Genomic DNA, 27422 nt, shown 5'->3' with positions numbered 1-27422 from the left:
GCAGAGGAATTAGGGAATAACTGTTGCCGTTGGTGGAAGAATTGAGTATGCAAGGGCACAGATTTATGGCAGTTGGCAGAAGAAACTGATGATGAGGGAAAACCATTACGTGGAACAATTGGTTAGGTTCTGGAATATACTGCTTTAGAATGTGGAGCAAACAGATTCAGTCATGTCATCCAAGAGGAGTTGAACTGTTACCTGGAAAAGAAGATTATGCAAGGATATGGAGAGAAGGCAGGGGAGTGGCACGTGGTAACCCAATTATGTGGAAAGCTTGTGGAGATATGATGATTGAATGGCCTCATTCTCTGCTATAATAATCCCTGCTATTATGGGACAGTGGTCCTCAATGTCAAACCCACAGTTGTGAAACTGTACCTTGATCCTTTGGAGGAAGCATATTTTTTAGCATCAACCATCTCAATGAGATAAAAATACAGGCCCTGTACGCTCAGTTTGTCCTCACAGGACAGTGCTGTCGACCCAGGAACCAGTATAGAGAACTTCCATTCCATTCCCTCAGACCGAGATGACCATCCTTGGTTAAGAAGACTAAAGGTGCACGTAGGAGAAAGTGAGGACGGCAGATGCTAGAGATCAGAGCTTAAAAAAGCGCAGCAGGTCAGGCAGCATCCAAGGAGAAGGAGAATCGACGTTCCGGCATAAGCCCTTCTTCAGGAATGAGGAGGGTGTGCCAAGCAGGCTAAGATAAAAGGTAGGGAGGAAGGACTTGGGGGAGGGGCGTTGGGAATTCGATAGGTGGAAGGAGGTTAAGGTGAGGGTGATAGGCCGGAGATGGGGTGGGCGCGGAGAGGTCGGGAAGAAGATTGCAGGTCAAGAAGACGATGCTGAGTCTGAGGGCTGGGACTGAGAAAGGTGGGGGAGGGGAAATGAGGAAGCTGGAGAAATCCGCATTCATCCCCTGTGGCTGGAGGGTTCCTAGGCGGAAGATGAGTCGCTCTTCCTCCAGGTGTCGTGTTGCCATGGTCTGGCGATGGAGGAGGCCAAGGACCTGCATGTCCTTGGCGGAGTGGGAGGGGTAGTTAAAGTGTTCAGCCACGGGGCGGTTGGATTGGTTGATGCGGGTGTCCCAGAGGTGTTCTCGGAAACGTTCCGCAAGTAGGCGGCCTGTCTCCCCAATGAATAGGAGGCCACATCGGGTGCAGTGGATGCAGTAAATGATGTGTGTGGAGGTGCAGGTGAATTTCTGATGGATATGGAAGGATCCCTTGAAGGGAGGTGAGGGGGGAAACTTGCGCCCACACCTCCCCCCTCACTTCCCTCCAAGGCCCCAAGGGATCCTTCAATATCCATCAGAAATTCACCTGCACCTCCACACACATCATTTACTGCATCCGTTGCACCCGATGTGGCCTCCTATACATTGGGGAGAGAGGCCGCCTACTTGCGGAACTTTTCAGAGAACACCTCTGGGACACCCGCACCAACCAATCCAACCGCCCCGTGGCTGAACACTTTAACTACCCCTCCCACTCCGCCAAGGACATGCAGGTCCTTGGCCTCCTCCATCGCCAGACCATGGCAACACGACGCCTGGAGGAAGAGCAACTCATCTTCCGCCTAGGAACCCTCCAGCCACAGGGGATGAATGCGGATTTCTCCAGCTTCCTCATTTCCCCTCCCCCCACCTTTTCTCAGTCCCAGCCCTCAGACTTAGCACCGCCTTCTTGACTTGCAATCTTCTTCCCGACCTCTCCGGCCTATCACCCTCCCTTTAACCTCCTTCCACCTATCGCATTCCCAACGTCCCTCCTCCCTAGCTTTTATCTTAGCCTGCTTGGCACACCCTCCTCATTCCTGAAGAAGGGCTTCTGCCCGAAACGTCGATTCTCCTTCTCCTTGGATGCTGCTGACCTGCTGCGCTTTTCCAGCAACAGATTTTAAAGCTGCACATAGTACTGCAACTCATGGATGATTGTAGTGAGATGTTTTTATTTTTATGTCCCTGCCCCATTGTAATGAAGGCTAACATATCAGTTATTACTTCATTAGTTGCCACTGTATATCCATGCAAAAAGGGGGGTGATATTGTCTTCTGAATGATATTGTCCAGAAAGATGTTTTATTTTCTTGATTTTTCAACCATGTTATATTCCATCTGCCATATTCTTCCCTACTCACTCTATAATCATTTTCAACCTCTTTTGCATCCTCATCAGCACTTTGTTTGCCACCTAACATTGAACATAAGAATGTAAGAAACTAGAAGCAGGAGTAGGCCATCTGGCCCTTTCAAGCCATTCAATAAGGTCGTGGCCTCAGTTCCACTTACCCACCCTCTCATCATAACTTTTACTTTTATTACTGTTCAAAGAATTATCTACCTTAGCTTTAAAAACATTTACTGATGAAGCCTCAACTACTTCACTGAGCAAGGAATTCCACAGATTCACAATCCTCCTGAGTGAAGAAATCCGTCTCAATTCAGTCGTAAATCTGCTCCCGCTAATTTTGAGGCAATTTCCTCTTGTCCTAGTTTCACCCGCCAGTGGAAACATCCTTTCTACTTCCATCTTAACTATTCCCTTCATGATTTTATATGTTTCTATAATATCCCCCCTTGTTCTTCTAGATTACAATGAATATAATTCCAGTCTGCTCAGTCTTTCCTTATAATCCAACCTCCTCAACTCTGGAATCAAGCTAATGAACCTCCTTTGCACCCTCTCTCGTGCCAGTACATCCTTTTCAAGTAAGGAGACCAAAACTGCATGTAGTGCTCCAGGTGTGGCATCACCAGTACCCTATACAGCTGCAACATAATGTCCCAGCTTTTAAACTCATAAATTCAATCAGTTCAGTAATGAAGGACAAAATTCTATTTGCTGTCCTAACTGCTTGCTGCACCTGCTGACCGACCTTCTGTGATTCATGCACAAGGTCACCCAGCATGCTGCAATTTCTTTTTTAACCAAGTACTAGTCCTTTTTACTGTTATTCCTACCAAAATGGATCACTTCACATTTATTAACATTGTACTCCATCTGCCAGATATTTGCCTACTCACTTAAACTGTCCCTTGGCAAAGTTTCACAATCCTCTGCACACTTTGCTGTACCACTCGTTTTAGTGTCATCCGCAAACTTTGACACACTATATGTGGGTCCAACATCTATGTAAATTGTTAATAATTGCGGTCTGATCCCTGAGGCACAGCACTGATTGTCAACCAAAACAAAACATTCATTTGTCTCCAATCTTTGCTTCCTGTTAGTTAACTAATTTTCTATCCATGCTAATACATTGCCTGTAATGTCTTGCATCATTATCTTATGCAGCCTTTTATGCGGCACCTTGTCGAAAGCCTGTTGGAAATCTAGGTACACTACATCTACTGTTGTCCACTGTGCTTGTAATGTCTTCATAGAGTTCCAGTAGATTAGTTAAGCTTGACCTGCCCTTCATGAGCCCATGCTGCATCTGCCCAACGGGATAATTTCTATCTAGATGCCTTGCTATTTCTTCCTTGATAATAGACTCAAGCATTTTCCCCTCCATTGAAGTTAAGCTAACTGGTCTATAGTTCCCTGTCTCTTACCTATCTCCTTTTTTTTAAAGCAGTGTATGGCATTTGCTGTTTCCAATCTGCTGGAACTGTCCCAGAGTCCAGGGAATTTTGCAACATTACAAGAAGTGCATTTACTATTTCTCCCGCCATCTTTTTTAGGTCCCTGGAGTGCATTCCATCAGGGCCAGGAGGCTTATCTACCCTTAACTCCATTAGCTTGCCCAACACTACCTCTTTCGTGATAATGATTGTTTCCAGGTCCTCACCTGCTTTCATCTCTTTGTCAATTACTGGCATGTTATTCGTGTCTTCCACTGTGAAGATTGACACAAAATACTTGTTCAATGCCTTGGCCATTTCCTCATATCCTGTTATTAAATCCTCCTTCTCATCCTCTAAAGGACTAATATTTTCTTTCGCCGTTCTTTTTCATTTTACATATTTATAGAAACTTCTATCTGTCTTTATACTCTGAGTGAATTTATTCTGATAATCCATCTTTCTTTTCGTTGTAGCTTTTTTTTTGTGGCTTTCTGTTGACCTTTAAACGTTTCTCAATTTTCTACTTTCTGGCAGACTTTGGCCGCTTTGTATGCCTTCTCTTTCAGTTTGATAGAATCCCTTATTGCCTTAGACACCATGGCAGAATACCCCTTTTCCTACAGTTCTTCCTTTTCACTGGTATATACTTTTGCTGAGCACTTTGGAAAATTGCTTTGAAAGTCCTCCACTGTTCACTAATTATCCCACCATAATGGCTTTGCTTCCAGTCTAATTTAGCCAACTCCTCTCTCATCCTATTGTAGTCTCCTTTGTTTAAGCACAATACCCTTGTATTGCATTGTGATCGCTTTATCCAAGCCGAACCCTAACTATAACATAACTAATTATTCAGTCTCATTACATAGGATCAGATTTAGGATAGCTTGTTCCCTTGTTGTTTCCATTACATACTGTTCAAGAAAACTATCGTGGATATATTCAATGAACAACTCCTCAAGTCTATCCTGACCGACCTGGTTCAACGAATCAACATATAGATCAAAATTCCCCGTGATAATTGCTGTACCATTTTTAGAGGCATTAGTTATTCCTTTGTTTATAGCCCACCTCAATGTGATATTATTTGGTGGCCTATAGACTATGCCTATCAGTGACTACTACTACTTCAAATTTCTTATTTCCACCCAAATGGATTCAACTTTATTCTCCATCGAACCTGTATCGTCTCTCATTACTGCCCTGAGGTCATCCTTAAACATCAGAGCTACACCATCTCCCTTACCTTCCTGTCTGCCCTTTCGAATGTTTTGACTGCAGATTTGGGTGCGTACATGTAATCTCTTCATTTAAGTCATTAATATCGATTGTAAATAGCTCAAGCCGAAGCCTGATCCTTGGTGTTCCCTGCTAGTTATAACCTGCCAACCTGAAAGTCTTTTTTTTTGTATTCTCTACTTTTTGTCTGTTAACCAATCTGAACTAATAATTACACTCAATCCCATTTGCTATCATTTTTCTTCAAGAACCTCTTGTATGGCACCTTTTCATATGTTGTTTTGAAAATCCGCAAAGATTACACCCATTGATTCCCCCTTCTTATAATAGACTTGTCAAACATGATTTTCCTTTCATACATTATATTGACACTTCATCATGTTATGATTTTCTAATTGCCCTGTTATCACATCACTGATAATAAATCTCAACATGTTTGCCACTATGAAATTTTTTGGGAGCTGTTCCAGAATCTAACGAATTCTGAAAGCTCAAAACCATCAACTATCACTGCAGCTACCTCTCTCAAAATCCTAGGATTCAGTTGCCAATCATTGATGAGTATCCTCCCATTTACTTTTCATCCATTCCTCTTTATGTTGTCTTTATTCTCTGTGTAAATCGTTCTTCTGTAACGATATAATATTGTAATTCACATGCATTATTTTCAATTGTAGAACAATATTTGCAATATCACAGTGAGTCTGAGATGATGATCAGGCCTGGTTGAGGCATACGATATAGGTGATGATTCTTTGTTGATCTAATGTTTGCCGAGGGTGAATTGTAGGGAAACCAAAAATGGAACCATGTTCTTGACCACAATGAAAACAACTTGCTTTTGAATTTTTCCTTTATCTAGGGCATTTTATAGGCACATTACCAAACAAAATTTGACACCACATCTTATAAGGAGGTACTAGGACAGATGGTTCAAAGCTTGAGCAAATAATAACGTTTTTTTGACGTCCTTTAAGGGAAGATTGAAATCTCTGGAGATTTACAGAGGAATTTTCCGAACTTAAGGCCTTGATACATAAGGATGTAGCCATCAAGGGTGGCACAGTTAAAATAGGAGATGCTGAAAAATCAGAAAAATGCAGTTATCTCAAGGTTGGAGGAGGTTAGAGATGGGCAAGACAGAATCAAAGTCATGGAAGAATTTGGATATGGGGGATGAGAATTTTTAAGATCAAGCTATTCAGGAAGGTGTAACCAATAAGATCAATGATCTATTAAAATTAAAGTATGGGGCTGGAAATGTAAACGAAAACAGAGCCAGAGTATATGCTGTGACCTTGTCATTCTCCATTCTTCTTCCAAGTGTTGTTCAAAATAAGAGTGCTGATGCTTTTGAATACATTGCCCATTTTTGACCCAAAAGCTTTGGACTTCAAGAGGTCCAGAGTAAATACTGAAAACTCTAAGGACCGTTCTTGTCTGACCGCATGCCACTGTGCCACCACTTCTGGTAAGTCTCTGGTGATCTTCAGGTGGAACAGGACATTCTGAGGAATAGTGATGGAGAACTGTGGAGCATTAGCTGTAAGGTACAATTAAGCAAGTATGCCTACGTCTAGTTGTTGCTTCAATAGTCTGTGGATGAACTTTTTTGATTCAGACATTACAGTACAACATCCACAGATCAGCATGTTTCATTATAGTTTCTACTGTGTATGTCAGTTCTGGGTGATGCCATATTACTACTTGACTTTATTTTTACAGTGGCTTGATCATTGCAACATAGCTTGCAGGGCTATTTCAGGATGATAGAGTCAACAAATTGCTTTGGTCAGGTGTCGTATGGAGGCCAAATTGGATAAAAATGATAGATTTTCTCCCCTCCTTCATATGAGTAAACCGGATGAGCTTTTTGGACAATTCATTAGTTTCATGATGATTAGAGAGACTGTGTATTTTATTCCAAACTGATAAAGCAATTGAATTTTTCTCCCCAATAACGATGAAGGGATTTGAACTCATTAGTCCAGGTTTCTGGATTACCAATTCTGTAATGTTGTTTGGGAAGAGAACACTTTTGCTAGAGTTGTGAACAAAAGGCAGAGGTGAAGAAATATTTGAACAAAACCAGAATAGAAAGCATTATGGATAACAAAGGTCAAAAGTTAGGAACGAGTAGTTTTGAAAGTAAATTGCCTGGAAGACAGGGAAGAGATTTCCTTTTCCAAAACAGGAAAAAAATGTGTGGATTCTTAGAGACCACAGATGATATTACGACTGAGAGGTCAATAATGTGTGTATATGAAAGAATTGTAATGAAGAAAGAAATTTAATGAGGGTGAGAAAAGGCAGAATATGAATTCAGAGAAGAGGTAATGGAGAAATTGAAGAATTGTTCAGTGTAGAGTGTTATGGATCAGGCCAGATGCCCTTCAAAATATTTAAGAAGGTAGTTCAGAACCTAACTTTTCAAATTGTTTTAAGCAGATGTAGAGTGAGTATTCCAGAAGTGACACAGCTGGTCAAACACTAACAAAAGAAAACCAAATTTAGGAAAGCATAACTATTTGAAATCCCAACCGATACGAAAATGCAACTTAACAAAGAACTGTTCTGATTTCCTGCAACATTTCATAACACACCCTTGGCAAAAAGGTAAATTCAAACACAGGTTCTACAGAAGAGGGAGAATCAGCATGGAGCTGTTTCTTTGGTTCCCCAGCTAAAACGAACCCATAACTAGTAAAACAAACCATGAACTGGGAGAACTGGCCACTCCCCTTTCACTATACAAGTGCTTTTAAGAAAAAAAATCTTAAAAGCCTTTTCAAGTAGATATTTCCTGACATATCGGAACCTCTGCCTTTACAATCCCTCTTGGGGAAAACATAAGGACAGCATAACCTTGTAAAAGGAGCAGCATCGTCATAAGATGCTTACTTTAGGAAATGAGGATTTAAATGGTACAATTGTAAAGCATTGTACATGGTTTTTAAATCATGCCATTTTGTTTCTTATTTCCAAATATATAGAAGAAAATGTAAAGAATCAATACCCATCCATATTTAATGCCACTTTGAAGAACCATGGAAAGCACCAAAGTCATAGAATGTATTCCTGTTAGAGGACTTCAACCCATCATCACGAATAGCTACATAGCACCACTACTGACTGAGCTGGCCGAGTCCTGAAGGCCTTCTCTATCAGAATGATATCTATCAATTAACACAAGTGAAGAAAGGATCAGCTGGAAGGGAAAACCTACTTAACCTTGCCCCTGCCAATCCGCCTGTTGCAGATGCATACGTCCATTATAATATTGGTAGAATTAACAACCACTCCATATTTGTGCAGGTCAAATTCAGTCTTCAAATTGAGGACGCCCTCCATTGTGTTGTTGGCGTTATCACTGTGCTTTGGGATAGACTTTGAACAGATCCAGCAGTTGAATAAAGGGGCATTCAAGAGATACTGTGTGCCAATCAGCAAAAATTGTACTTAACCACAAACTGTAACTAACTGGCCTGGCATGTTTTTCTGCTGCCATTACTATTGAACCAAGGGACCAATCATGGTTTAACGAAAGATATAGGACTGCATGTCAAGAGCAGAACCAGGCACGCCTAAAACACAATGACAACTTTGTGAAACATCAACATAGAACTGTGTGTGTTAAATAGCAAAGGCAGCATACTGTAGAAAGGGCAAAGTAACATAACAGATGCAAACAAGGTTCTGCAGTCCAATTCATCATGTATGTATGGTAATGGACAATTGAACAGCTAACCAGAAAAGGAGACTCCACAAATATCCCCATCCTGAATCATGGCAGAGTCGAGCATGTAGTGTAAAGGTCAAGACAAGCATGTGCAGCAATCTTCAATCAAAGATGCTGAATAGAGGTGGTCCATCCTAGCCCTTAAGGTTACTCCCATCAAACATGCCAGTTGTGAACCATTAAATTTACACTTGTGATATCAAAAAATAGCTGGCGACAATAGATACAGCATAGACTATGTTTTCTGTTGACTCCTGGCAGTGGTACTGAAGAAGTGAACTCGAGAATTAGCTGTGTCCCGAGCCAGCATAATGCTGATAGCATCCCAGTGTGGCTAATTACTGTCCCATCCATGTACATCAGCAAAGTGATGAAAGATATAGTTTGCAGTGCTGATGAATAGCATTTCTTTGGAAAGTGTGTGAGAGGGAACAAATTAACTAGTTCGTGTCTAAGTTGGTGGATATCCTAAACATGTACAGCTGCTTCATCAATGAGCATCCCTCAATTATAAGGCCAGATGTGGGAATGTATGCTAATGATTGCATAATGTTTGACATGATTCACAACTTCTCAGCTGTTGAAGCACTCTTAACCTGCATGTAACAATATCTGGACAATTCAGGCTTGAATTGATGTGTGGCATGAATGACATTTGCCACTTATGGAAGGGGAAAGAAAATATCCACCAGGACATAACCATCTTCAACAAGAGACTATCCAACTATCTCCCCGTGAATTAATTGCATAACCATTGCCAAGTCCCCCACTATCAATAATCTTGAGGATTACCATTCACTCAACTTAGTTGGACCAGCTGCATAAATACTATGGCTAAATAACCGTCCAAAGACAAGGAATTCTGAAGCACTTAATTCACCATCTGACTCCACAGCCTGTCTACCATCTGAAGGCACAAGTGATGATCAAATAAATTTGTCTTGGGCAGTTACAGCTACAACAACATTTGAGAAGCTTGGTACAGTCCAGGACAGACCATTGTGCTTGATTGGCTCCTCATTTGCCACAATAAGCATTCCGTCTCCCTGCCATCAGTGCTTTTTGACTGAGGGTAGCAAATTCATTGGGTCATTGAGGCCTGGCCATTCAGTATTTTCAAGGCTAAGGTGGATAGATTTTTAAACAGTAAGGAAATCAAAGGCTAAGGGCAAAGAGAAGAAAGTGAAGTTGAGACCTGTCAGATCAACAATGGTCTTACTGAATGGCAGAACAGACTTTGGCTGAATGGCCTGCTTCTGGCTTCCTACATTTTATGGTCTTGTGATGTGAGGTTAACAATGAGTATACACTCTTGGAATTGGCTTCATGGTCTGAGGTGGTAATGTTGCCCTACCAAGGGATGTTGAGGGTATGTCCGAGACAGCAAAGGTGGGAACTTTTTGCCTTTTTCTCTCACCTAGCACATGACACCCAGATATTAGCACTGCAGAGAAGTTTGTTGAGATTGCAGACTGTTGGGTCAGATTGCTTAGTAAGGATACTGTTGGACTGCACACTCTCAGCTTGACTGTAACAATGCATTTGTATTATATTAGCAGTGAAATTTAAATGCCACTAGAGTGTGCTATGATACAATTTCTACTTGAATCTTGCCGAAGGAAACTTAGTTTAAAAGGAGCAGATGTAGTCAGTTGGTGTTTTCATTTTTGAACATCTGATTTATTAAGCTCAAACTTCCAAATGATATCCCATGTAAGAGTGTGTTAATATTAAGTTTAAAGATTTGACGTATGAATGTTCACTCATACGTATGAGAAGCTGTTTTTATTTATTAAATCGTGGTCTGATTTGTGTACAAATTGACTTTATGAGCATATTTAAGAATGGAAACCATTTATAACCCAGGAACTGCCTGTCCATTGCTTTTGAGTTTGAAATGCCAAATCTCAGCCTGAGTCAGAAGTCTTGGCTGACCATGATACTGTTCAATAATCATAACTCTTACAACTCTCAGCGGAGCAGGTAACGGCTGTCTGGGAGTGTTTTTTTTAAGTCGCGGTATAGTCCAGTTATTGTTTTTTTAATGGCTAAAATTTAAAGTTTTTTTTTAAGCGCCTAGCGGACCCGGAAGCTGGTGTCGCGCTAGCTTACCTGGGAAGGTTTTTTTTTCTTATAAAAGCGCGCAGGCGAGGAACTCGAGGCACTACAGGGGTAGAGCCTCCCACCCACCTTCCTCCTCTAACCTAATAATACGACCCGTTGTGATAAGCAAATAAGTGCTGCATTTTGTTTGTTTGTTTCTTTAGATCTAGTTTTTAAAGTTTACCTTTTAGAGGGATGGCAGCGAAGGCAGTGCAATGTACCTCTTGCAACATGTATGAGGTGAGAGAAGCCATTAGCGTCCCTCCTGATTACACTTGCAAGAAGTGCACCCATCTCCAGCTCCTCCAAGCCTGTGTTAGGGAACTGGAGCTGGAGTTGGATGAACTGCTGATCATTTGGGAGGCAGAAGTGGTCATAGATCAGAGCTTTAGGGAAGTAGTTACTCCGAAAGTTATAGAGAGATGGGTGACAGTGAGGGGGAGTGGGAGAAAGCAGCCGGTGCAGGGACCCCTGCGGTCATTCCCCTCAAGAACAAGTATACCGTTTTAGATACTTGTGGGGGGGATGACTTACCAGGGGTAAGCAACGAGGTTCAGGCCTCTGGCACGGAGCCTGTCCCCGTTGCTCAGAAGGGAAGGGTGGTGAAAGGTAGAGCGATAGTTATTGGTGACTTTTACTCGAGTGATGGAGAGGGATAAGTGTGCACTGCAGGGCAACAGTAAAAGCTGGGGGCAGGGAAATTATGATGCGGTGAGGCATGACTTGGGATGCGTGGATTGGAAAAATAGGCTTCAAGGGAAGAACACAAATGATATGTGGAGATTGTTCAAGGAACAGCTAATGGGTGTCCTTGATAAGTATGTACCAGTCAGGCAGGGAGTAAAGGGTCTTGTGAGGGAGCCGTGGTTTAACAAGGAATTGGAATCCCTTGTGAAAGGGAAGAGGGCAGCCTATGTAAAGATGAGGCGTAAAGGTTCAGTTGGGGCGATTGAGAGTTATAAGGTAGCCAGGAAGGATCTAAAGAGAGAGCTAAGAGCAGCGAGAAAGGGACATGAGAAGTCCTTAGTTGGTAGAATTAGGGAAAACCCAAAGGCTTTCTATAGGTATGTCAGGAATAAAAGGATGACTAGGGTAGGTATCGGTCCAGTCAAGGATAGTAGTGGGAAGTTGTGTGTGGAGGCGGAGGAGATTGGTGAGACACTAAATCAATACTTTTCATCAGTATTCACTCAGAAACAGGGCATTGTTGCCGATGTGAATACTGAGTCACAATTAATTAGAATGGAGGGCTTTGAGGTATGTAGGGAAGAGGTGTTGGAAATTCTGGAAAGGATGAAAATAGATAAGTCCCCTGGGCCTGATGGCATTTATCCTAGGATCCTCTGGGAAGCAAGGGAGGAGATAGCGGAGCCATTGGCCTTGATTTTTATGTCGTCGTTGTCTATGGGAATAGTGCCAGAAGACTGGAGGATAGCGAATGTGGTCCCCTTGTTCAAGAAGGGGAGCAGGGATAGCCTGAGTAACTATAGGCCAGTGAGTCTCACTTCTGTTGTGGGCAAAGTCTTAGAGAGAATTGTAAGGGATAGGATTTATGAACATCTGGATAGGAATAATGTGATCAAGGATAGTCAACATGGTTTTGTGAAGGGCAGGTCATGCCTCACAAACCTTATTGAATTCTTTGAGAAGGTGACCAAGGAAGTGGACGAGGGTAAAGCAGTAGATGTGGTGTATATGGATTTTAGCAAGGCGTTCGATAAGGTACCCCATGGCAGGCTAATGCAAAAACTACGGAGGTATGGCATTGAGGGTGCATTAGAGGTTTGGATTTAGGAATTGGCTGGCTGGAAGGAGACAGAGGGTAGTAGTTGATGGTATAGGTTCATCTTGGAGCGCAGTTACTAGCGGTGTTCCACAAGGATCTGTTTTGGGACCATTGCTGTTTGTCATTTTTATAAATGACCTGGAGGAGGGGCTTGAAGGCTGGGTGACCAAGTTTGCGGATGACACGAAAGTCAGTGGAGTTGTGGACAGCGAAGAAGGATGTGGCAGGTTACAGCAGGATTAGATAAGTTGCAGAGCTGGGCAGTAAGGTGGCAAATGCAATTCAATGTAGCTAAGTGTGAAGTCATTCACTTTGGTAAGAGTAACAAAAAGATGGGGTACTGGGCTAATGGTCGGATACTTGGTAGTGCAGATGAGCAGAGAGATCTTGGTGTCCATGTGCACAGATCTCTGAAAGTTGCCACCCAGGTAAATAGTGCGGTGAAGAAGGCATATGGCGTACTGGCTTCTATTGGTAGGGGAATTGAGTTCCGGAGTCCTGAGGTCATGTTGCAGTTGTATAAGACTCTGGTGCGGCCGCATCTGGAGTATTGTGTGCAGTTTTGGTCGCCATATTATAGGAAGGATGTGGAGGCATTGGAACGAGTGCAGAGGAGGTTTACCAGGATGTTGCCTGACATGGTAGGAAGATCGTATGAGGAAAGGCTGAGGCACTTGGGGCTTTTCTCATTGGAGAAAAGAAGGTTTCGGGGAGATTTGATAGAGGTGTACAAGATGATTAGGGGTTTAGATAGGGTTGACAGTGAGAACCTTTTTCCGCTAATGAAGTCAGCTGTTACGAGGGGACACAGCTTTAAATTAAGGGGTCTTAGGTATAGCACAAATGTTCGGGGTAGATTTTTTACTCAGCAGGTTGTGAGTTCATGGAATGCCCTGCCAGTAGCAGTGGTGGACTCTCCCTCTTTATGGTCATTTAAGCGGGCATTGGACAAGCATATGGAGGTTATTGGGCTAGTGTAGGTTAGGTAGGCTTCGGTCGGCGCAACATTGAGGGCCGAAGGGCCTGTACTGCGCTGTATTTTTCTATGTTCTAACCTGAAGGTGACTCTTGTTGTGGTGTGCACAATTTACAAGTTGGAGCCAGAGCATTTAAGTTAATTAAATTGTGGATGTTCCTCTCCCTTTAGCAATCTAATTGGATCACATCAATTTCTTTTAAAAGAACAAAAGTGAATCTAAGGATTCCCCAAGAACTTTGCCATGATGTTTAACTTCAGGGCCCAGGACGAGGCTCCACTCCTACAAAGCGTTTGAAGTGTCCAAGACATAAGACACATGGGGATTTGAGGGTTGCAAATGTTGGGAGTTGGTTACAAACAACTAAATATGGCAACCGAATATTATCAATTATTGGCTGCCACTATAGCTGCAGTGAATGTAACAAAGGAGCAATAAAACCAGTAGGGGGTAAAATTCTACAATAGTACCCACAGGAAATTACTTGGGACTCCTGTCTTCTTAGGAAGAGAAAAATGAACTCCTCTCCTACCCCAATTATTTTCTTTTCCAAGAAATGTAACAATCCATTCTCTGTTTTTAACCTTTTAGTCACTGTGTTTACAGCTGTAGTTTTGTAAAGTTCAACCACATCATTCTTACTCTCTGGGTGGGCCAATCCTCCTGCCAGTCGCTGCTGAATAATGTCAGCCACTCACATTCACAGAAAATTATGGTTCTTAGTCCAAACAAGCTGTTTGTTCAACTTCCATAACTGACAGTAATGGTTGAGTGAAGAAAAGCATAACTAGGGAGATATTTTTATTTTGCTGGCAACCATTTTCAATCATGTATTTTTATGTCAGAGCTCTGTACCTTTTGACCACATTAAGACTGCATATAATTGAAATGTAATTGACAATATATAATGTGTATTTTGAATGCTTTTATTTCTTAGTCCCCTGCCTAGAAAAGTGTATATGTGATATAGTTTGTGTTTTTTTTGCGTGACGTCTGTGATGGCAAACAGAATGTTTTACTGCTTTTTCTGTATCTCATTACAGCACCAATTATTCTTAGGTTGAGTTCAGCACAGGTTGGATTTATTAAGTCCCAAGAATGCTCCTTACTAAGTTATGGAAGTGGCACTACAATGGAATTTAGGTTCTGATGTTGCAGCATCTCATTTACACTGTGGTTTGGAAATCACAGTTACAGCTGTCCTTAGGGAGTGAGCCAAGGCAAAAGGTACCAACAGGTTATTTTACCTACATTATCCAGCTGTTCTGCCATTACCCCGATCTGAATCATCTGTCTTATTATTCTCAGAGCTTCAGCTTGCAAACATGCTTCCCCACATAAACCTTAAAAATTCACAATCTCCAACCTCTTCATGGGTAATGTGACCATCTCTGACTTTGTACAATTTTGTTTGACTTGTGTCTTTCCTGAGGGAGAAGGATAATTTTGGAATAGAATACACTGATTTGGCTAAAATGCTGTCCTTGCTGTCATGTTTTATGATTTTTTTTAGTGTCCCTCCAAAAATCCACCTGCTATAAACTCATCATTGACAGTCAAAGCTGACATGACTCTGCTTCAGTACTTGTGCCTGTCATCTTGTTGCCTTTCTGCCTTTGTCATACAGTTATCACAAAACCTCATTGTTTTTAAGCTGAGGATTACAGATTTCTGCGTACACTGCATGATTGCCCTTCTATCCACCTCCGTTTCAACACTGCAAATAGTTCTGTCTCCCTGTGGTAGTGTGGGCCAGACAGCCCAGGTTTAAGTCCCACCTACTCTGAACAGCTTGAGAAAATATCCACCATAAAACATATGTCTCATTAGTTCATTGATTTCAAATTAAAAAAACTGGAAATCCTGAATACTCTCTTTGATTGTTTTAATTAAAATTTACAAAATTTAGATCAACGGTTTTTAATTCGTTAAGTGTAATGAAGTGTAATAGTGTTTAAATGGCATGGTGGTGCAAATTAGCCATGATTTGATTAACTTGTTTTCAGGGCTAAGTAGCCTGTTGCTGTTCAACCATTTCAGTTTCATATTGCCCTGATATTCATCTAAGTATCCCCTCAACTTTGAACACATCTTTGTGTATGAGTTTATGTGCTCAGATTTGAAGATAAACTCAAATTGGAGTCTTTTGCACACTGTGCAATGAGTTTTTCCATCTCTACTTAAAGGCAAGTACCTGACAATAACAATCAAAAAAAACTGTGAGCATGTGGCATGTTATGTCATATGACCTAGAATAACCATGGCAGTTGATGCATAGGAACGCCACTGCCTGCAATTTCCCCTCCAACCTATGCACTATCCTACCTTGGGACTGTATCATTGTTCCTTTATTGTTACTGGATCAAAACCCATGAACTCCCTCCTGAACCACTCTATAAATGTACCTACCTCAAAGGGATTGCAGCAGTTTAAGAAGGTCTCTTAACACCACCTTAGCAAGGATAGTTAGGATTGCTCGTAAGTGATTCCTTGAAAGAATGAGAAAAGTCTATCCCAATCACAAGTAATATGTTGAAGAAATTAATACCAAATTCTGCTATCTTGAATCCGTGGTGGCAATCTGTAGCTTGACATATAACCTGATATATGGATTAGAAAAGCTGCTACAACCTTTTAACCAGATCATAAAATATTCGTTGACTCTTTGAAGCAACATATAGTTTGTGAGGGCTGTGTTCTCCACACTTCTCTGTACAGATCATTCTGCTATAATGCATGCTTTATTCATCCAAATTCACTATAAAACAATTGATGAATTGGGAGCAGTTTCTATAGTGTGAACTTTTTTTATAATATATTTTTATTAAGAAAAAGTAGATTTTTAAATATTACAACAAATACAAAACTATGCAATTCAAAACAGTACAAAAATAGTCCAAAACTAAAGCCAAATAATAAAAAAATTCCCCAACCCACCCACCTATACGAATGTATAAACATATATAGAGAAGTATAAAATTAAAAAAAACTAAACTAGCTATTTAATTAAATAAATAGTAATAACTCAGCCCAGCCAAACAAAACACTCTTACATTCACAGTTCCTCCTCCCTGGATATTGGACTCATGAAACACAATCGTTACGGCTATGTAAAAGCCCTTGTTAGTGTGGCAGATAAATCTGTGTCCAGGTATTTCAAAAAGGGTTGCCATGTCTTGTAAAAATTCTCAGTTTTGTGGTATACCATATTTGTGAGAAAATCCAGGGGAATATACTCCATAACAATCTTCCGCCAACCCGACAGGCCTGGGGGGGGTTTTCAGATATCCAACCTAGCAAGATATTCTTCCTTGCATAGAACGTAAGAATATTGAAAAGTTTTTTTCTTATGCGCATCTGCAGGAAATACAATGGGTAGGCCCAAAAGGAGAGAAATAGGGTCCTTCTCCACCCCTACACCTAAAATCCTTTCAATTGCACCCACCACATCGCTCCAATATGTTTGAAGTCTGTCACAAAACCAAAGACAATGGGTAAGAGTGCCCGTGCAGACCTTGCGCTTGGGAAGCTGAAGATACCCCTGGTTTAAATTTTGACAAATGGTCTGGGGCTAAGTGGATCCTGTGGAGAATTTTCAACTGCAAATTGATATCTTCCTTGCATTCTCCCAAATATCCTCCCATGCCTCTGAAGAAACTTCAATACTCAGCTCTCTTTCCCACATCTTGCAGAGTCGATCAGACTCATCTGAGGTGGCACCCCCCAATTGGTGATATAAAGTGCTGACAGAGAGTGTACTCTTAGCCCTTAGTACCCCTCTTTCTATGTCAGATTTGTCGTGATCAGTCAAAAGTGTGGTCTTTTTTTGAATAAAATCCCTAACTTGAAAAAAACGTAAGAGGTCTGTATTAGGTAACTCGTACTTCAGTACTAACTAATCGAAGAACATCATTACATCTCCCTCAAATAAATCACCCATGCAAGATATACCCCTAGTTGCCCAACGTTTAAATCCTGAATCTATCATACCCGTTTGAAAACCCGTCATACCTACTAAAGGTGTAAAAAAAAAGATGTTTTGCCAATATTACCTTCCCTCTGCCGAATTGTCCTCCATGCTTTAACAGTATTGATGACTATTGGGTTATGGCAATATTCCCTAACTGTCCTCACCTTGCCCAAAAACCGCAAATTGGTAAGGGGGCATCTTGCTTAAGAGGCTTCGATATCTAACCATATTGAAAGAGGGTCCCCGCAAACCCAATCACTCACCTAGGTCAAAAGCGAGCTTAATTGGTCATTTTTAATGGCCGGAAGGTCTACTCGCCTCAATCTGTGAGGCAACTGCAGTTTGGCTAATTTAATACTGGCCGTTTATGGTGCCAGATAAAGGAGCTGAACCAACCGTTCAGTCTCCTGAGTGTTTGTTTATTGAAAATCAAAATGTGTCTCCTGTAGCAAAGCAATATCCACTTTCTCCTTTCTAAGATTCAAGAGTACCTTCTTCCTCTTAATTGGTGAGTGACTTCCCTTGATATTCCAGGTACACCATTTAATGAAATAATTAGCCATAATCTTCTGCAATTACATTTAAATTCCAGAAGGAGGAACTCTAACCACAAATTGCTGAGCCTTCGTGTCGCATGGTCCACCAAATATAAAAACTACATAAACTAAAACCACTGCATTTAACAAATATACAAAATTATTAAAAATAAAAAACAACAAAAACCAGAAAACAAACCAACATATAAAGCGCCAATAGTGCTGAGTAGGGCAACTACCCGTACCGAACTGCCCATAAATAGGCATCTAACCATCTCAACCGCCTTCACTTCTCCCAGCTAGAGCTGCATCACAAGCACAAGCTAAAAAGAATAAACACCGCATAGAATATCAATATGAATAAAAAAACATTCTTTTATAAAAAAAGGGGAATAAATACCCCACCCATCCTTTGGTATGTCCTAACTTAGAAATTTAAAATGTACATCTTAACCACCGCCAGACATAGTCTGAACCAAATTATTATCAATAGAGGAAAAAAAAGGGGGAAAAACAAAGCTCCAACTGGATTTCCTCCATTTGTTTTACAGAATGATAAACGCGTACCCAAGCAATACTATTTATACATACTACAATTGTTTAAATTAGGTTAGGTTGTCCACAAAGTCTCTTGCCTTCTCCGATGTGTCAAAGAGATGCATGGATCCACCTAAGTTGATCCGAAGCACTGCTGGATATCTCGGGGAGTACTGAATCCCAAGCTCCTTCAGTCTTCTCTTGACACCATCATATGATTTTCGTTTCTGGATCACCGCCGCTGAAAAGTCCTGAAAAAACATAATCTTAGACCCTTGTAAATTAGGGCCTTTGGATCCTTCCCCTGGAGTCTGGAAGCCTCCATGACTCTCTCCTTATCGGTAATGATGGAACTGCACCAAGAAAAGATGAGGGCGTTAACCCAGACCCGACCTCCGTGCTGCGACCCGGTGAGTCCTCTCTATCTTCAATTCTCCAAGTCAAGGAATTTCGGAAGCTAATCTTCAACAAATTCCGTAGGCCGCTCACCTTCCTTACTCTCAGGCAGACCGATGATCCGAATGTTTTTTCTCCTGCCCCTGTTTTCAAGATCATCCACTTGGTCACGCAAATTACGAATCTGCTTCTTCAGGGCTTGGATCTCATCATTGAATGAACTGGCATCAGCTTCCACCACTGTGACCCTGTGCTCCACCTCATCCGTCCTCTTCTCCAGGTCTCCCAGCTGCTGCTCATGATTCTGCAGCATGAGCGAGACTGGAGCCAGCTTATCTTCAATCTGTTTCCCCAGCATCTTGCGAGATTTCGAGAGCTGGTTCACCAGGTCCTGGAGAGTAATTGGCTCCGAGGCTGCTGCAGGCTGAGCTGCAGACCCGGCCTTGGATCCTCACCTCCCTTTTTAGGCATTTCTGGACAGCTGAAAATACAGGTAAGTCAATTTTTAAATGTTTCTTGGGGCTCCACAATCTTTCCAACGCCCTAAGAATTCCTGATGACCTGGGTTGGGTGGGTTAAAGGACTGTCCTGCTCCTGCTGTGATGTGAAGCTCTGCAGTGTGATCTTCTCAGATTGCCGCCATCTTAGATTCCACCCCACCCCGTGTGAACCTTTTAAGGTGTGTAATGATTATAACACAATTCTGGCCCCATCACTTTAAATGGTGCTGCTATTAGGCGATTTTGTTATAACATGGGTTTGCACGAGAGCAGAACGACTGCGTTATAGCAGAACTGACTGTATTTGAAACATCAATAACTTAGAACTATCAAGAAAGGAAGGTCAAAATCTTTCACCAAAATTGTTATAGCACATTTTGTACATCTGATGGAGTGATGAAATTATAAATGCAGCAGTCCTTTCAAAAGTAAATGTATCCCAAATATGTTGGCATTCATCAAATGGAGCTGACTTTTCTGGCTTGGTCCTGTTCACAGGGTGGAAGATAGAAAATCCTTAAGCAGGTGACTGTGGCAAGGTAGCTGTATCTAGATGATCAGCAGAACACAAAGTTCCATCTTGAGGATGCTTGCAGGCATGATATGAGCCCTCTGAGCAAAGATTGTTGTATCTCGGAGGCGCTAGCTGATGTTAGGAAAATGATGATATCCTCTCCAGGCTACTTTGTATCACCATGATGCTCGTTGGCTTATAGTAGTTTTGTACAGGTGCAAACATATGCAACTTTTTTGGCAGAATGTAGTTGTCGTGGATTTGTCTTTTGCCATCGTCAAAAGTGCACCATGTAATGCTAACCATCTCTAATAGATTTGATTTGTTGCATGTCAGTCGTCATGTACATGTGGAAGAATGCAGCCACTGATCCTAAAGCTAGAAGATAACCTACCATTCAAATGCATTAAGACTAAAAACACTTGGTTTTTTTTAATGGTTAAATAGAACATTGGAGATAGCAAGCACATCAAAATATTAGAACAGCGCAATGCTTTTTAAAAAATAGCTTTGAAAAATATGACCTCCTATACCTAACTTTGGTCCAGGTCCCTTGATTTGCTTCCCAAAGTTTTAAAGGAAGTAGTTCTTGAGCAGTATTTCCTCCAACTTCCATTTGCTGTGCATGTCTGACTTTTTGCATTGTGTGGTGCCTTTTAAGATTAATTCGCATCTGCACATCCAAAAGATTGCTTTGCTTTTGGGTGAAATGAGAACAAAGAAGCTAGAAAAACCCCACAGTTTAGACAGCATTTGTGCCATTAACTTGTTGGGTCAATGACCTTTCATGAGAAAGCACTCTTGAATGACTTGGTGTTACTGAGGCTCAGAGGAAACATTTCTCTTTAGTTGCTAGATATTGACTTAAAACAGGCTGACAATAGAATGCTGCGTAATTTCTAATATAACCACCAAAAAGCAATACCTGCAGTTATTAACCATGTGCCTTAGAAGTTGCAGACAGAAAGGCAGTTGAACTGAGATAGTATTTGTGCAAAGCAAACCGATTGCTTTCTGTTAACTTAGGGGCAATGGCAAATAATAGCAATATTTCTTTGATATGTGCATGAGCATTATAAATGGTGCAGATCGTGCATCAGTTTTATTGTGTTTTATTGTGTTCTGGCTGTGGAGTCAGATTTATTTTCTTGATCTGCAAGATGAAGTGTGCAACATCAACTTCAATCTCAGTTTTTCTGCTGGTTTTTATCTCTTACCAGAATCGAAAGAAAGTAGCGAGAGTTTTGATTTCTCTCATGGAATATTTTGATTTTATAGTGTGTTATGACCAGTATGGATAAGTAATGGTTTTGACTTTTTTTGGAACCTGAAAACCCTGGTATTAACTCCTGCGAATAAAATCACAAGGTTTTTAGGTTAACTAACAAAATCATTTTACTGTGCAAACATCACAGATCATGCACCAAAGAAACTGGATTTTATCTCAAATAGTCAGTTACGTTAAACATAATAAAACTAGATTGAACATGATAACTTTAAATTGGGACGTCTTTACTTCAATTCTAAACTCCTTAGATATTTACGGCAAAACCCTCCTGTCAAATACTATTTCAGTTTGGAAGATTAACTGCTTTGTTTGGGTACTGTCAACAACTTTGTATATGGACCATGATGTCTGAACCCTTTTGTTTATTTCTTGCCGAGTTATTACATGTAACCTATAATTTCCAGGATTGTCTCTCCTCTCCTCCTTGAACAAGGGAACACCATTTGTTATCCTCCAGTCTTCTGGCACTATTCCTGGTGACATAAAGATCAAAGTCAAAGGCTCAGCAATCTCCTCCCTGACTTCTCGGAGAATCCTAGGATAAATCCCATCTGACCCAGGGGACTTATATTTTTACACTTTCCAGAATTTTATAAAGGTTTTCATTCAAAAGTAAATTATTTCAGTTAATAACTCAGAATGGATTTATTTTTAAAAGTTAATGATCTCCACTGAGTTCATTTCTGATGGTCCATAGGCTTTTGGGGAAAAAGGAAAACAACATCTCACCTTGGAGTGATGGTTCTTTGAAGAACCAGGATCTGATTTCTTGTTAAGAAGTTGTGAAGAAATTAGGAAAGTGATTATATGACTAGGTTGCCTAGGAAATAACTTACAGAAAAGGGTGTCAGCAAGTTCACTATAGGGTCAGTGGGTTCTGTGGGTTGTGATAGTCTGTTTAAGTAGTTTCATTTGGAGTTTAGAACAAGCTGTGGACAAAGAAATATCTCCTTATTTAGATTCTGTTGACATTCTAAATCTTGGCCAAGAGTAACTGAAAGACCCTACTAATAATGTGTTGTGAAAGAAAAGTGTATTTTAAAATTCAAAATTCCATAATTAAGGAATAGAAGATGGAGAAAAGTTCTGACTTGATGTGTCTACACTTTATAATGCTACAAACACAAGTTGAACCTTGGGAAGTTGGAGAAGATTTCATGTAATAACTTGGCAAGAAATAAAAAAAAAGGCTCAAAAATCACAGTCCATATACAAAGTTGTTGACAGTATCTACACAAAGCAGTTAATCTTCCAAACTGAAATAGTATTTGACAGGAGGGTTTTGCTGTAAATATCTAAGGAGTTTAGAATTGAAGTAAAGACGTCCCAATTTAAAGTTAGCATGTTCAATTTAGTTTTATTATGTTTAACGTAACTGACTATTTGAGATAAAATCCAGTTACTTTGATGCATGATCTGTGATGTTTGCACAGTAAAATGATTTTGTTAGTTAACCTAAAAACCATGTGATTTTATTCGCAGGAGTTAATTCCAGGGTTTTCAGGTTCCAAAAAAAGTCAAAACCATTACTTATCCATACTGGTCATAACACACTATAAAATCAAAAATATTCCACAAGAGAAATCAGAGCGCTTGCTACTTTCTTTTGAATCTGTTAAGAGGTAGAAAATCAGCAGAAAAACTGAGATTGAAGTTGATGTTGCAGATCAAGAAAATAAATCTGAGAGCCTTACTCCAGTTATGGGTGATGTTTTGGGGAGGGTTAGAAGAGAGAGGGTTTATAATCATCTAGAAAGGAATAAGTTGATTAGGGATAGTCAACATGGTTTTGTGAAGGGTAGGTTGTGCCTCACGAACCTTATAGAGTTCTTTGAGAAGGTGACAAAACAGGCGGATGAGAGTAAAGCAGTTGATGTGGTGTATATGGATTGCAGTAAGGCATTTGATAATGTTCCCCACAGTAGGCTGTTCACAAAATACGGAAACATGAGATTTAGGGCTATTTAGCAGTTTGGATCAGAAATTGGCAACCTGAAAGAAGATAAAGAGTGGTGGTTGATGGGAAATATTCATCCTGGAGTTCAGTTAGGATTGGGGTGCCGCAAGGATCTGTTTTGGGTTCGCTGTTGTTTGTTGTTTTTATAAATGACTTGGATGAGTGCATAGAGGGATAGGTTAGTAAATTTGCAGATGACACTCCAGTCGGTTGAGTAGTGGATAGTGTCAAAGGATGTTGATTACAGAGAGACGTGGATAAGCTGCAGAGCTGGGCCAAGAGGTGGCAAATGGAGTTTAATGAGGAAAAGTGTGGGGTGATTCACTTTGGAAGGAATAACAGGAATGCAGAGTACTGCGCTAATGGGAAGATTCTTGACGGTGTACATAGATCTTTGAATGTTGCCACCCAGGTTGAAAGGGTTGTTAAGAAGGCTTACAGTGTGTTAGCCTTTATTAGTAGAGGGATTGAGTTTTGGAACCATGAGATCATGCTGCAGCTGTACAAAACTCTGCGGCTACGTTTGCAGAATTGTGTACAGTTCTGGTCACCGCATTATCGAAAGAATGTGGAAGCTTTGGAAAGGGTTCAGAGGAGATTTACTAGGATGTTGTATGGTACGGAGGGAAGGTATTGTACGGAAAGGCCGAGAGACGTGAGGCTGTTTTCGTTAGAGAGAAGGTTGAGAGGTGACTTAACTGAGACATATAAGATAATTAGAGGGTTAGGTATATTGGACAGTGAGAGCCTTTTTTCCTCCGATGGCGATGGCTAGCACAAGGGGGGCATAGCTTTAAATTGAGGGGTGATAGTTATAGGGCAAATGTCCGAGGTAGTTTCTTTATTTTGAGAGTAGTAGGGATGTGGAACACATTGTCTGCAACAGTAGGAGACTCACCAATGGTTAGGGCATTTAAATGGTCATTGGATCGGTGTATGGACAAGAATGGAATACAGTGTAGGTTAGATGGGTTTCAGATTGGGTCCATAGGTCGGCTCAACATCGAGGACCGAAGGGCCTGTACTGCTCTGTAATGTCCTGTGTTCTATATAAAACTCAAACCAGGCAACCAAGCTACTCGCTTAGTTCCATATTTCATAAACTTTCTCATTTCCACTCTAGAGTTTCCCTGTAATATACAGGATCTTACGAGTTCCTTCACTTGGGACCAAACAGAGATGTGCTACAAATCTATGGTATTCACTGAATTTCTTCTGAGTATTCTGTTGTTTCGAGATTAGTTTTTTATTGGGATTCTTCTACGATCATCTGGCCAGATGAATTCTCCAACACTTAGTCAACATCTTGTGATTGTGGGTACCTCAGCTCAAGCATGGGTCTCACTTTGTCTGTCTTGCTAAGCGACTCCCAAATCATCATAAGCCTTTTGTTTCTGATCGTGCTCTGCATCTGATTTAAACCTATTTTACACCTCCCGATAGGTTCTTTCTGTTTATTTCTCAGCTGTTCTAGCTCCAGAACAATTAAATTAATCCTTACAGCAATGTAGCATTCATAGTATTTTCCAAATAGAAATCCAACTTCACCTGCAAAAAATTCTACATAAAAGTGGAAAATAACGAAAGAAACTCAGGCCGAGCAGCATCTTTTCGGAAAGAAATGGCATCAACATTTGAGAGCAATCGCGCTAGATATTTGTAACAGCCATTTCTGAAATTAAATTCTCAAATTAAAATTTAACAGATTGTAGTTTGAAAAGGGTTAATTTCTGGATATTGCTGTTTCCTCCATATATTTGCCTTAGATCAATATTATAGGAATATAATGTCAGTATATACTGTACATTGCTCTTAGCTAGATATGAATAATCAGAAAAATAAATGGGTCACATTTCATGTATGAGATCTTAATACTCATAGATCCATGACACACACATATGTCCTTAAATATTCTTGTGTGTTTATCAGTGGGTTGGTGAAAGTGGCATGTGTAGACTCTGGAAAACTTTAGTTTGGTTATTAAATTATAACTTTCATCAGACATGAGCATGTGAACTACCTTAGCCTGTGTTTTGTAACTGAGGTGGTTCTAGCAAAGTATAGTCTTACATGAGTAAGATGCCAAAACGCCTCGTGTGGCTAATCAGCACTTTCTATTGGACAACACTGGTCATGCAGATTCCTCTAATCGTGCGACGTACTATTTGTGAGGGGAAGAAAAATGCAGGAAAATCACTGAGTACTGGGTTTGTTATCACAGCAATGTAAAGTTTTAATGAATACATGCAGTATGTTGGATTATGTCAAGGCTGAGTCTGCTCTTACCAGCCTGGAAATATGCCAGTTAAAAGACTGTACCTTCCAAAATGTGCTGGAGAGTGAATGATCTTTCATAAAATAAATTCATAAACTTGCATAATCCTTTTCTCAAATTTCAACAGCAGCCATATGAACTGTGTAACAGAAATTATTTTCATAATACATGAACATCTCTGATAAATAGATTCTAGGTACCATGAAATAACATAGTCATTGCTGTATCTAGGTGGATGCACTGCGTCTGCGGCTGGAAGAGAAGGAGAATATGTTAAATAAGAAGTCAAAACAGATGCAGGAAATGGCTGAAGAAAAAGGAATCTTAGCTGGAGAAATCCGTGATCTGAAGGACATGATGGAAGTCAAAGAGCGAAAAGTCATTGTCTTACAGAAGAAAGTGAGTTAATAATTTCAAATACTTATCGAACTGGAATTTTGGGAGACCATATTTTATTTCCACGGATAAACATGAAACTCTTTAAAATGCATTGCATAATGGGGTTAATTCAAGGGTACTGAAAAGTGAATTATTGTTCATATGACCACTGTCAGTTGCATTTGTAAAGTGCTGTAAATCTTTCTTTAGTTGCAATACTGTTTCTCATGTGGAATTATACTGTACTGGTGAGGACGACCATTAACAGCAATGTTATAACATAAAGCAGAGGCTGGACTTGCGTTGCATAATTACAATGCCGCATGTACTTCTCAGTGGCAGCTATGTTTGAATCACTGGTAGCATGAATGCTTCCATCGAGGAGATGAGATTTTGAATCCAGTTGTCATGCATCTTTATCCGAAGAGCCATTGTTCAAATGTCAGAGATGTTTTGATTTTCGAGAATGGGTATACCAAACGATAATGTAGGTATTATTTAACATTCAGCTTGAGAAGTGTAGTGAGTCTGCTGGAATGTTTGCAAGTTACTGTTTCTTTATGAAGAGTGATAACATAAATGTAAATGCTAACTTTTCAATAGGGAAATGTGTCGACAGAAGCACTGATAACTGATTAATCTTGATTCTGTGACTTTTCCCGACTTGAGTAATCTCATTGCATATTTTACCAAGATTTTTATTGTTCTTGCACAGAATTAAGACTTTTCGAGTATCTTCAATTCCGAGAGGCAGACCATATCCTAAGCCAGAATAAAGACAAACTTCTTACCTTTTGACCTCCAAATCCTCCTGAAGATCATTTGAAGGCAGTTGAACAGATTCTCTTGGTGTAGGTGTCATCAAATCACCCTGAATTATCATGTCACTCAAAGAGAAGTGATGCAGTATTGACCACCTATAAGCAGAACTGCTTCAATTAGCGCTCTGATTATTGAAGATATCCACTTGACATCTCACGATGTAAGAGCTCTCCTTTCACAGCAATTTTCTTAGATGCGTAACTTTAAATTCCATCTCCCATTTTAACAGCCTCATAGCATATTTCTTGCTTCACATTGCTTATATTGTCACTTTACATACTCTTCAATTGGTACCCTGACCCAGTTATTGATCAGTTATTGATTTTTGAACTCATTAGCAAAGACTGTCCATCAGAGGGACATTCTCAGCACAATACTTAGGCTATGAGCAGCTGATTAGAGCCAGTGCTCTTCATTGTTCTGTTGCAAATGATCTCAAGTACAGCAGCAGCCCAAGTTTGCAAACCCCCATGTTATAGTAGCAGCAAAATCTCTGAAATAAATTGAAATATAGAACAAAGCCTTAAAATTAATAAACATTGGTGAAGAGAAAAATGTCCTGAATAAAGTAGAATTGTTATTATTTTTAAATTTTGACTTTATATTTTAAATAATCAGAAGTGTGCATCTGCAGTCAGTCGGGACGTATCATTTGGATGGTTGGCATCATCAGGCACTTTCTAAAAATACTAGGGCAAACATACTTTTGTAAATTGAACACAATAGGTTGCATTTTCAGATATATCACTTCAGGTTCTTCATTGTTATGGATGCAAATACATAAAATAAAACAGTATGGAACAAATTATTTTAGTTCTATATCTCCCTCAAGTG

General features: G+C 40.4%; 1 protein-coding gene across 5 annotated transcripts in view; it reads left to right on the top strand.

The window, feature by feature from the left end:
- Positions 1 to 27422, top strand: part of LOC140458142 (ELKS/Rab6-interacting/CAST family member 1-like) — a 917474-nt gene that overhangs the window by 104909 nt on the left and 785143 nt on the right. For all 5 annotated transcript variants that reach the window (XM_072552282.1, XM_072552281.1, XM_072552285.1 and 2 more), the window contains one exon: positions 25620 to 25787. In XM_072552282.1, coding sequence (XP_072408383.1) covers positions 25620 to 25787 — 168 coding nt within the window. The remainder of the gene's footprint in view (positions 1 to 25619; positions 25788 to 27422) is intronic.

The sequence above is a fragment of the Chiloscyllium punctatum genome, chromosome 32, assembly GCF_047496795.1.
Source record: "Chiloscyllium punctatum isolate Juve2018m chromosome 32, sChiPun1.3, whole genome shotgun sequence".
In the NCBI taxonomy this organism is placed as follows: Eukaryota; Metazoa; Chordata; class Chondrichthyes; order Orectolobiformes; family Hemiscylliidae; genus Chiloscyllium; species Chiloscyllium punctatum.
This window is presented reverse-complemented; position numbering and strand designations above follow the sequence as displayed.